Genomic DNA, 12,808 nt, shown 5'->3' with positions numbered 1-12,808 from the left:
CCCCCCCCCCCCCCCCCCCACCCTTTAGGTAAACCACTGAACCTACTGGTGTATTATTAAAAGTTGTTGGTGAACATGTAACAAATATACTCAAGTGCTCAAATACTGTGTATTTAAAACTTTGAAGGATAAGGTGATGGGTTTGAAGTCCATTTCTGTAGTTGTCTTGTGTTCGTGAATTATGTGTTTTTGGTTGTTTTCATTTTTCATTTGTTATCATTAATTAGCAGGCTTCTATCTTTATCTCAATAGTTTCTTGGGTATAATTATTTATGCCAGGTCTGCATATTGGTGATTTCACATTCAGTTACACATTTCAGCAAATTTATTTCACTGTATAATTAGTGTAAATTCACATTTTATTCATGCTATAATTGAGTAAAACTTTGGTCCTTCCGTTACGTCCTTCCGCTACCAAATTATAATCCACTTAAGACATTGTAATTATATCACCGAAACACTTAAAGTCAAATGAAAGGTGGTATAGTATAGATAAAGCCGCAGGGATTCCATTTCCTACCTTTGAAATATAATTGCCCCATAAAATTCACAGAGTTTATGCAAAACGCGTGTAAGTTGGAAAACCCTCGTCCGTTTTACCGTCCTTCCGTTACCGACCTCATTAATATTCATAATTCATTAACGAGAGGTATGCATGCCCCCCAAAAGTGTGGAAATTGAAGGTAGCATTATAGCAATACCATTGTGACATTTGCTTGCTGTAACTAATAACAGTGGCTGTGATAGGCACATGTGAAATTTTGTTTAATGAGCGAAAACGTCCTTCCGTTACCGTGGAATTGCCCAAAAGCAGTAAAAAATTCTGAGCTCCATAGTTTGTGCACAAAAAATGGACGCACCCAGCAGTGTACATTCTGTACAGTAAGTTAAGTCTCTAGTCATTTTAAGCTACAGTCCATCATTTGCAGCTATCCAAAAAGTAACTGATGTAATTATCGTTGAAAAAAACATACTTGGTTGGTTGACAGTACTAAATTCTCTCTGAAATTATTCTTCTGACATGCTGTCGTTTTGAAGAAATCAACAAAAGAAGGTCTTCAGACGCATCGTTGGAAATTTCTGTTAGTAGTTCGCTTTTTTATTTGGCGAAGCACGCACAAGCGTTGACACGATGCAAACGTGCGCGCAGTTGCCTTAATTCATCGTATCAGTGCATGACACCGCGTAGCTGCAATCGGCTCAATGAGAATGTGTCTCAATTCAGGCCCAATTCAAAACATGATTCAGCAACATGTTTCAGCAACTTTTGATTGAAATCGAGATCCGCAGGCCCGGTTCTGTGTTTTTTTGTCCCGTTCTGTTCACAAACTCATCTATGTTTCAAGTCACAGACCATACAGGGATGAAACTGGCCTATGGGGAAAAAATCTGAAAATAGGCCGGCCAAAATTCGTGTCCGAAATCTGGGCTGCGCCGCAAGTACACATACGTACTATATGTACAATAAACTTCGTGTTCAATTTCTGGACATCGCCTCCTTTTTTCTTTTACATGTACATGTAGATCCAAATGAAATTTTACGATGTGAAAATGTTCAGTGTTTCCATAAGATTAAAAAGCCCGAATTAGGGTTGGAGTTTCTGACTCGTAATTAAAGAAATTCACATCTTACTTGAGACACGGAGAAAGTCAGGAAAAAGTCCAAGACAACAAGTCACTAAACGCATGGTAGGTGGAACTGGAAAAAGTTTGGCATTAGGCCTGCCGTCTTTTTCGTACAACAACTGCCGGTGAAATTTGTCTTCTATGCTCTCCTCGCCTTCCTCAAGATTTTGCATGGAAGAGATCGTCAGACTAAAACCACCACGTTGCAATCATTCAGTATCATTTGTACAACACTGAATAAAGTAGATCTGCCAAAGTCCAAAATGCTCCTTATGTGCGATTACCCCAATAGTTTGATTGCAGCTTTTGAGGGGGCCATTCAGTTGTGACTTTGTAACAAGATTCTTTTGTTTTGCTAACTTTTGAAAAAAAAAATGATTTCTGAATGGAAAAGTTAGTTCTTTTTTTAAAGCAATTCAAACGAATTTGCTTGAAAATGATCATTATTGTATTGTATTTAACTTGAAATGATTTCTTTGTGCAGGAAGCTTCTCTATAATGCCCACCTCAAATTCCAAGTTCTGTGTTTGTCTCTCTTCCAGTGCATGATCTGAGATGACTAAGACGTCATCTTTGGAGACATCTAGTTGTTCCTTACATCGATCCAGCTCCTGTAGTAGACGGTCCTTCTCTGCCATCCAGACTCGCTCCTGAGATCGTCCTTCATACTTCAGCTCTAGATAGTCCTTAGTGCTGTCATACAACATCTGCTGTGTACGATGTAACCTATTAACAGAAGAATGTCCATGACAAGTGATGTATGATGGTTGAACAAGGTAGCTGAATAAAGGATACACATTCTACTTTTGTTAAAGAACGGTAAGTGTCTTATTAGTCATTCATAAGATTTCATTTCATTTTGCGTCGGGGTGATGTAAATCAAATTAGGTTTTGCCCTTCACCGACATATAAACACTGTATACTCTCTGTGTTACCTCCCGAGTGAAAGTTGAAAAAAATCACTCCGGTCAAACCCATGACCCTCCTGCTTTCTAGTGCAGATGTCTTACCACTTGACCACCGAGCTAACGGGATCAGTTGGCTGGTTCGAATCTGATGTACATAGCAGCGGGTACTACATTAACTATTCATAAGATGGTAAGACATCTGCAATAGAAAGCAGGAGGTCGTGGGTTCGAGTCCCACCGGAGTGATTTTTTTCCAACTTTCACTCGGGAGGAAACACACTGAGAATACAGTGTTTATACATCGGTGATGGACAAAACCTAATTTGGTTTTATTAGTCAATTGACTCATGTAATTTCAGCAAGCACACACTGCATATGCCTCCATGTTATTTTGGCAAGATGTGTTGCCAATATACTAGTGTGGAAAGACTGTGGTTTCTAAAATAACTAAGATCAAAGTGCTTTACATTATTATTACCCTGATCATTGGGCCAATGAAACATTGCAAATACAATCTCAGCTTCCTGTGGAATATGGATTTTTATTCACGAGGAAGTCATTTTAGTCATGTTCCCTGACAGTATTTTATAAACTATTGAATAGGATGGTGCCAGACTATTTTTGCATTCTAGCCTCACTTTCAATTTTTATTTTAAATGTGGCTTAAAAACATTAGGGTATGTTTAACAACAAATTTAAATTTTCATTAAAGCAGACTGGTATTAATTTGTAATTAATTTTATGTCACTGCTTTAATTTCTCTTTGCAAGTTCCAAATATGAAGATTTTACCTCGCTTTCAATTTAATATAGTCGACTCCTGAATAAAGCCCATACAGCTCGGTGTAGTCATTTCGACGCAAGGTAGCTAAAATCAATCACAATTGCGATCTCTGTTCTCACAGGTACCCATTTACTCCTGGGTGGGGCGAAGCAATGAGTGACAAAGTGTCTTGCCAAAGGGAACATGCACCATAACCCCAGGCTGGACTCGAACCCACAACCTGTAGAATTACCCACAGACAACGAGTTAATGCTCCAGACCATGAGGCCAGGGCACTCCACATATTTAGAAATGTTTTGCCAATTCATGCAACAACACAAACACCAGGTAATATAATCTATTTGAAACCCCTGCCCGTTGTCCAAACTGCACACATGTGCATTTATCTTTATTGGTACCTTCAAGGATGTAACTGGGGTCCAAGTTGCTGGAGGGCCCTAAAGGGACCTCAGTTTCTAGTAGGAGGCAGTCTTTGAGCAGAGGGGTCCATGCCCCTCATCCTCCTCCCCTATCATTAGCTATGCCACTGGGCACCTTTGTCAAGTTCATTTAAGATTATAAGGAATCAATGAAGGGAGTTCCTACTTTTCATTGAGGGAGTGAATCTTGGAGCGATCTCTCTCAATCACAGTCTGCATCTCTTCCATCCTGACCCTACGATCCTCCAGCAAGGCTTCCGTCGCTCTCTAGATAGCTCAGCTTGTTCCTTCATCTGAGATTGTAGAGCTTCAATCTGTAGCAACAGACTCTCTGGCTCTGCCTGCTGCTGGTCTGAATCAGGATGGACAGCTTTGGGCTGGGCGCTGTTGGACTGAAATGAGGATTGGAAAATATTGATGGATGGTAACAGGATCAACCTGCTGGTACAGACTCGGACAAAAGAAACCACCATTTTGGAGATGATCTGATCAATTATCGTGATTGAAGCAACTTTACTGGGATAACGTATGTAACTAATCTTGGAAAGTTCATGGTATGATGAGGCGGCTTTTTGCCAAACTCACTCTCAGGGGAGTAACTACAGGTAATTTCATCAGCTGATCAAGGAATTATCAACACACCTACCAAAAGCTGCAACAGATATATATATTTACTATTAATACTATGAAAGTAAGTAAAGTCTGTCATTAGCCAATACATCTCCGGTTTCAAAGGCATGAAACGACCGAGGATATTTTTTTATCCCCCCTGGATAGGATGCCAGTCCATTGCAGGTTACTTCCCAGCTAATATCGGTACCCATTTATACTCCTGGGTGGAGAGAGGCAAGTGGGGGTGAAGTGGCTTGCCCAAGGACACACATATAACCGGCAACTAGATTCGGACCCCTGACCCTCTGATCATGAGTCACAAACCTTAACCATATTAATGCTTAAAAAAACTTAAAATCCCATAGACCTTATAAATAGTTAATGCGATGCCCGCTGCCATGTACCAATACATCAGATTCGAGCCAGCCAACCGATCCCATTAGCTCAGTGGTCAAGTGGTAAAACATCTGCACTAGAAAGCAGGAGGTTGTGGGTTCGAGTCCCAACCGAGTGATTTTTTCCAACTTTTACTCAGGAGGTAACACACTGAGTATTCAGTGTTTATACATCAATGAAGGGCAAAACCTGATTTGACATACATTGTATTAATACTATGATCCACTAGTTTATCTGACCAACAAATACTAAAAATGGGCCTGATATGGTTGGTATGAGATCTGAGGAGTGTTGGCTTTGCAATGTTTTATCAACCACCCTTTGCCTCAACCATACCGGTATGTAATCTCTACCTACCTTTTGTGTTAGCAGTAACTCTGTGTTGTGCATTCCTCCGTGTTCTGTTGTTCTGTGGTCTGCTTGGCACTTCGGCTTTTAAACCCAATATTTCACCCTCTGGAGAAAAAAAAACCAGACAGGCAAGTAAGAAGAAAACATGAGACGTCTTGGAAATTACAGGTTACACCTTCATATACCTTTGAAATCTGATGGACAGTGTGTGCAGATATATAATTGTTTGCCAGAATACAATGCAATGTTCAAAGTTGGGTCAAAAGTCTTCTAATGCCCGACTGTAATTCATTGTAATAAACCAGTTCTGTATTTCAATGACCTGAGGTCATTTGGGATAACATTGCTGACACGATGTTAGGCGATGTTACGCGCACGACCACTCTGGTGGTAATTTACACACAAGCGTTGCGCACCCGCATTCATGCACCTTTGATCGTTCTACTATCCCGAATGACCGGTGACCCATATCGTTGTGCACATAAGCAGTTGAAATACCGAACTGGCTTATCCATGGCATTCCTTGAGTTGTTTGCTTGTTTGGAAAAGGATGAGACATTTAGGACAACTTGAAGAACTGTTGACACTTAAAATACCCAATACAAGGGAACTTGACTAGGTTTACTCTTAATAATGTTCAAATGGGGGCAGTTCCGCAGTGTCAGACGTACATTTTGGGCAATTCAACAGTGTATGTAATTGTAGTTATAATCACGAGGTAGATTTTAATTCTGATAAAACATATCAGTTAGTCACTAGTTACTTTGATGAGTCAAAGAAGAAATTATTCATCCAACTTTGTTGCTGTAGTAGAAATTGGCTCAAAACACCGGACGTACTCAGACAAATCAATTTTTTGTATTGTCATCAATTGATTTTCCATTTACAAGTAACAGCCAAACTGTTGAACTTGTTAGGGAATGTACAACATTTGCTTTTGCTGCAATGTTCAAAATAAGTGCATCTGGGGGATTAGTGTGCTATAAAAAAATATTGTTAAAGGGCATGTACAACATTTGCTTTTGCTGCAATAATCAGAAATAAATGGATTGGAGGATTAGTATGTTTTAGCAAATATTGTTAAAATGACTTGTTTCACGTTTTGGGCTTGTAGATGTTGGAAAAACCAAGAAAACCATTCATGTTCTTGTAGTCTGGTTCACAGACCCCATTTAAGATGAAACGGAGAATTTATAGACTTTGGGGGATTGTAAGATCAGAGAGGCAGTCTAGTAGGCTTGTACCCCTTCAAAGGTGTGTAATCAATTGCACAGAAAACACAGAATAACTAATTATGAAAAATTAGGAGTAGTTTTAAAAAAAAAACAGTTTTCTCCATTGCTGGTCGGCCGACCAGCGTTGGAAAAATACCATTTTTTTTTTTAAATGTCAGCACACCAGGAGCCACGATTTTACAGGATGCTTTAGGCTGTCATTCCCTAAAGTTGAAAAAAATCACTCCGGTCGAACCCATGACCTCCTGCTTTCTAGTGCAGATGTCTTACCACTTGACCACCGAGCTAACGGGATCAGTTGGCTGGTTCGAATCTGATGTACATAGCAGCGGGTACTACATTAACTATTCATAAGATGGTAAGACATCTGCAATAGAAAGCAGGAGGTCGTGGGTTCGAGTCCCACCGGAGTGATTTTTTTCCAACTTTCACTCGGGAGGAAACACACTGAGAATACAGTGTTTATACATCGGTGATGGACAAAACCTAATTTGGTTTTATTAGTCAATTGACTCATGTAATTTCAGCAAGCACACACTGCATATGCCTCCATGTTATTTTGGCAAGATGTGTTGCCAATATACCAGTGTGGAAAGACTGTGGTTTCTAAAATAACTAAGATCAAAGTGCTTTACATTATTATTACCCCTGATCATTGGGCCAATGAAACATTGCAAATACAATCTCAGCTTCCTGTGGAATATGGATTTTTATTCACGAGGAAGTCATTTTAGTCATGTTCCCTGACAGTATTTTATAAACTATTGAATAGGATGGTGCCAGACTATTTTTGCATTCTAGCCTCACTTTCAATTTTTATTTTAAATGTGGCTTAAAAACATTAGGGTATGTTTAACAACAAATTTAAATTTTCATTAAAGCAGACTGGTATTAATTTGTAATTAATTTTATGTCACTGCTTTAATTTCTCTTTGCAAGTTCCAAATATGAAGATTTTACCTCGCTTTCAATTTAATATAGTCGACTCCTGAATAAAGCCCATACAGCTCGGTGTAGTCATTTCGACGCAAGGTAGCTAAAATCAATCACAATTGCGATCTCTGTTCTCACAGGTACCCATTTACTCCTGGGTGGGGCGAAGCAATGAGTGACAAAGTGTCTTGCCAAAGGGAACATGCACCATAACCCCAGGCTGGACTCGAACCCACAACCTGTAGAATTACCCGCAGACAACGAGTTCAATGCTCCAGACCATGAGGCCAGGGCACTCCACATATTTAGAAATGTTTTGCCAATTCATGCAACAACACAAACACCAGGTAATATAATCTATTTGAAACCCCTGCCCGTTGTCCAAACTGCACACATGTGCATTTATCTTTATTGGTACCTTCAAGGATGTAACTGGGGTCCAAGTTGCTGGAGGGCCCTAAAGGGACCTCAGTTTCTAGTAGGAGGCAGTCTTTGAGCAGAGGGGTCCATGCCCCTCATCCTCCTCCCCTATCATTAGCTATGCCACTGGGCACCTTTGTCAAGTTCATTTAAGATTATAAGGAATCAATGAAGGGAGTTCCTACTTTTCATTGAGGGAGTGAATCTTGGAGCGATCTCTCTCAATCACAGTCTGCATCTCTTCCATCCTGACCCTACGATCCTCCAGCAAGGCTTCCGTCTGCTCTCTAGATAGCTCAGCTTGTTCCTTCATCTGAGATTGTAGAGCTTCAATCTGTAGCAACAGACTCTCTGGCTCTGCCTGCTGCTGGTCTGAATCAGGATGGACAGCTTTGGGCTGGGCGCTGTTGGACTGAAATGAGGATTGGAAAATATTGATGGATGGTAACAGGATCAACCTGCTGGTACAGACTCGGACAAAAGAAACCACCCTTTTGGAGATGATCTGATCAATTATCGTGATTGAAGCAACTTTACTGGGATAACGTATGTAACTAAACTCACTTCTCAGGGGAGTAACTACAGGTAATTTCATCAGCTGATCAAGGAATTATCAACACACCTACCAAAAGCTGCAACAGATATATATATTTACTATTAATACTATGAAAGTAAGTAAAGTCTGTCATTAGCCAATACATCTCCGGTTTCAAAGGCATGAAACGACCGAGGATATTTTTTTATCCCCCCTGGATAGGATGCCAGTCCATTGCAGGTTACTTCCCAGCTAATATCGGTACCTATTTATACTCCTGGGTGGAGAGAGGCAAGTGGGGGTGAAGTGGCTTGCCCAAGGACACACATATAACCGGCAACTAGATTCGGACCCCTGACCCTCTGATCATGAGTCACAAACCTTAACCATATTAATGCTTAAAAAAAACTTAAAATCCCATAGACCTTATAAATAGTTAATGCGATGCCCGCTGCCATGTACCAATACATCAGATTCGAGGCAGCCAACCGATCCCATTAGCTCAGTGGTCAAGTGGTAAAACATCTGCACTAGAAAGCAGGAGGTTGTGGGTTCGAGTCCCAACCGAGTGATTTTTTCCAACTTTTACTCAGGAGGTAACACACTGAGTATTCAGTGTTTATACATCAATGAAGGGCAAAACCTGATTTGACATACATTGTATTAATACTATGATCCACTAGTTTATCTGACCAACAAATACTAAAAATGGGCCTGATATGGTTGGTATGAGATCTGAGGAGTGTTGGCTTTGCAATGTTTTATCAACCACCCTTTGCCTCAACCATACCGGTATGTAATCTCTACCTACCTTTTGTGTTAGCAGTAACTCTGTGTTGTGCATTCCTCCGTGTTCTGTTGTTCTGTGGTCTGCTTGGCACTTCGGCTTTTAAACCCAATATTTCACCCTCTGGAAAAAAAAAACCAGACATTGCTGGTCGGCCGACCAGCGTTGGAAAAATACCATTTTTTTTAAAAATGTCAGCACACCAGGAGCCACGATTTTACAGGATGCTTTAGGCTGTCATTCCCTAAAGTTGAAAAAAATCACTCCGGTCGAACCCATGACCTCCTGCTTTCTAGTGCAGATGTCTTACCACTTGACCACCGAGCTAACGGGATCAGTTGGCTGGTTCGAATCTGATGTACATAGCAGCGGGTACTACATTAACTATTCATAAGATGGTAAGACATCTGCAATAGAAAGCAGGAGGTCGTGGGTTCGAGTCCCACCGGAGTGATTTTTTTCCAACTTTCACTCGGGAGGAAACACACTGAGAATACAGTGTTTATACATCGGTGATGGACAAAACCTAATTTGGTTTTATTAGTCAATTGACTCATGTAATTTCAGCAAGCACACACTGCATATGCCTCCATGTTATTTTGGCAAGATGTGTTGCCAATATACCAGTGTGGAAAGACTGTGGTTTCTAAAATAACTAAGATCAAAGTGCTTTACATTATTATTACCCCTGATCATTGGGCCAATGAAACATTGCAAATACAATCTCAGCTTCCTGTGGAATATGGATTTTTATTCACGAGGAAGTCATTTTAGTCATGTTCCCTGACAGTATTTTATAAACTATTGAATAGGATGGTGCCAGACTATTTTTGCATTCTAGCCTCACTTTCAATTTTTATTTTAAATGTGGCTTAAAAACATTAGGGTATGTTTAACAACAAATTTAAATTTTCATTAAAGAAGACTGGTATTAATTTGTAATTAATTTTATGTCACTGCTTTAATTTCTCTTTGCAAGTTCCAAATATGAAGATTTTACCTCGCTTTCAATTTAATATAGTCGACTCCTGAATAAAGCCCATACAGCTCGGTGTAGTCATTTCGACGCAAGGTAGCTAAAATCAATCACAATTGCGATCTCTGTTCTCACAGGTACCCATTTACTCCTGGGTGGGGCGAAGCAATGAGTGACAAAGTGTCTTGCCAAAGGGAACATGCACCATAACCCCAGGCTGGACTCGAACCCACAACCTGTAGAATTACCCGCAGACAACGAGTTCAATGCTCCAGACCATGAGGCCAGGGCACTCCACATATTTAGAAATGTTTTGCCAATTCATGCAACAACACAAACACCAGGTAATATAATCTATTTGAAACCCCTGCCCGTTTTCCAAACTGCACACATGTGCATTTATCTTTATTGGTACCTTCAAGGATGTAACTGGGGTCCAAGTTGCTGGAGGGCCCTAAAGGGACCTCAGTTTCTAGTAGGAGGCAGTCTTTGAGCAGAGGGGTCCATGCCCCTCATCCTCCTCCCCTATCATTAGCTATGCCACTGGGCACCTTTGTCAAGTTCATTTAGATTATAAGGAATCAATGAAGGGAGTTCCTACTTTTCATTGAGGGAGTGAATCTTGGAGCGATCTCTCTCAATCACAGTCTGCATCTCTTCCATCCTGACCCTACGATCCTCCAGCAAGGCTTCCGTCTGCTCTCTAGATAGCTCAGCTTGTTCCTTCATCTGAGATTGTAGAGCTTCAATCTGTAGCAACAGACTCTCTGGCTCTGCCTGCTGCTGGTCTGAATCAGGATGGACAGCTTTGGGCTGGGCGCTGTTGGACTGAAATGAGGATTGGAAAATATTGATGGATGGTAACAGGATCAACCTGCTGGTACAGACTCGGACAAAAGAAACCACCCTTTTGGAGATGATCTGATCAATTATCGTGATTGAAGCAACTTTACTGGGATAACGTATGTAACTAAACTCACTTCTCAGGGGAGTAACTACAGGTAATTTCATCAGCTGATCAAGGAATTATCAACACACCTACCAAAAGCTGCAACAGATATATATATTTACTATTAATACTATGAAAGTAAGTAAAGTCTGTCATTAGCCAATACATCTCCGGTTTCAAAGGCATGAAACGACCGAGGATATTTTTTTATCCCCCCTGGATAGGATGCCAGTCCATTGCAGGTTACTTCCCAGCTAATATCGGTACCTATTTATACTCCTGGGTGGAGAGAGGCAAGTGGGGGTGAAGTGGCTTGCCCAAGGACACACATATAACCGGCAACTAGATTCGGACCCCTGACCCTCTGATCATGAGTCACAAACCTTAACCATATTAATGCTTAAAAAAAACTTAAAATCCCATAGACCTTATAAATAGTTAATGCGATGCCCGCTGCCATGTACCAATACATCAGATTCGAGGCAGCCAACCGATCCCATTAGCTCAGTGGTCAAGTGGTAAAACATCTGCACTAGAAAGCAGGAGGTTGTGGGTTCGAGTCCCAACCGAGTGATTTTTTCCAACTTTTACTCAGGAGGTAACACACTGAGTATTCAGTGTTTATACATCAATGAAGGGCAAAACCTGATTTGACATACATTGTATTAATACTATGATCCACTAGTTTATCTGACCAACAAATACTAAAAATGGGCCTGATATGGTTGGTATGAGATCTGAGGAGTGTTGGCTTTGCAATGTTTTATCAACCACCCTTTGCCTCAACCATACCGGTATGTAATCTCTACCTACCTTTTGTGTTAGCAGTAACTCTGTGTTGTGCATTCCTCCGTGTTCTGTTGTTCTGTGGTCTGCTTGGCACTTCGGCTTTTAAACCCAATATTTCACCCTCTGGAAAAAAAAACCAGACATTGCTGGTCGGCCGACCAGCGTTGGAAAAATACCATTTTTTTTTAAAAATGTCAGCACACCAGGAGCCACGATTTTACAGGATGCTTTAGGCTGTCATTCCCTAAAGTTGAAAAAAATCACTCCGGTCGAACCCATGACCTCCTGCTTTCTAGTGCAGATGTCTTACCACTTGACCACCGAGCTAACGGGATCAGTTGGCTGGTTCGAATCTGATGTACATAGCAGCGGGTACTACATTAACTATTCATAAGATGGTAAGACATCTGCAATAGAAAGCAGGAGGTCGTGGGTTCGAGTCCCACCGGAGTGATTTTTTTCCAACTTTCACTCGGGAGGAAACACACTGAGAATACAGTGTTTATACATCGGTGATGGACAAAACCTAATTTGGTTTTATTAGTCAATTGACTCATGTAATTTCAGCAAGCACACACTGCATATGCCTCCATGTTATTTTGGCAAGATGTGTTGCCAATATACTAGTGTGGAAAGACTGTGGTTTCTAAAATAACTAAGATCAAAGTGCTTTACATTATTATTACCCCTGATCATTGGGCCAATGAAACATTGCAAATACAATCTCAGCTTCCTGTGGAATATGGATTTTTATTCACGAGGAAGTCATTTTAGTCATGTTCCCTGACAGTATTTTATAAACTATTGAATAGGATGGTGCCAGACTATTTTTGCATTCTAGCCTCACTTTCAATTTTTATTTTAAATGTGGCTTAAAAACATTAGGGTATGTTTAACAACAAATTTAAATTTTCATTAAAGCAGACTGGTATTAATTTGTAATTAATTTTATGTCACTGCTTTAATTTCTCTTTGCAAGTTCCAAATATGAAGATTTTACCTCGCTTTCAATTTAATATAGTCGACTCCTGAATAAAGCCCATACAGCTCGGTGTAGTCATTTCGACGCAAGGTAGCTAAAATCAATCA

At 40.4% G+C, this 12,808-nt stretch overlaps 1 protein-coding gene across 1 annotated transcript in view; it reads right to left on the bottom strand.

Annotated features, from left to right (window-relative positions):
• LOC119722188 (coiled-coil domain-containing protein 77-like) overlaps positions 1-3,958 on the bottom strand; it is a 4,520-nt gene extending 562 nt beyond the window's left edge. Inside the window, exons 1-2 of the mRNA XM_038192235.1 lie at positions 3,903-3,958; positions 2,133-2,352 (exon numbers count right to left, since the gene is read on the bottom strand). Of these exons, the coding sequence (XP_038048163.1) occupies positions 2,133-2,352; positions 3,903-3,955 (273 nt within the window). The 5' untranslated portion in view covers positions 3,956-3,958. The remainder of the gene's footprint in view (positions 1-2,132; positions 2,353-3,902) is intronic.
• Positions 3,959-12,808: the final 8,850 nt, after the last annotated feature.

The sequence above is a fragment of the Patiria miniata genome, unplaced genomic scaffold (genome assembly GCF_015706575.1).
Source record: "Patiria miniata isolate m_02_andy unplaced genomic scaffold, ASM1570657v1 HiC_scaffold_14, whole genome shotgun sequence".
Lineage (NCBI taxonomy): Eukaryota > Metazoa > Echinodermata > Asteroidea > Valvatida > Asterinidae > Patiria > Patiria miniata.
This window is presented reverse-complemented; position numbering and strand designations above follow the sequence as displayed.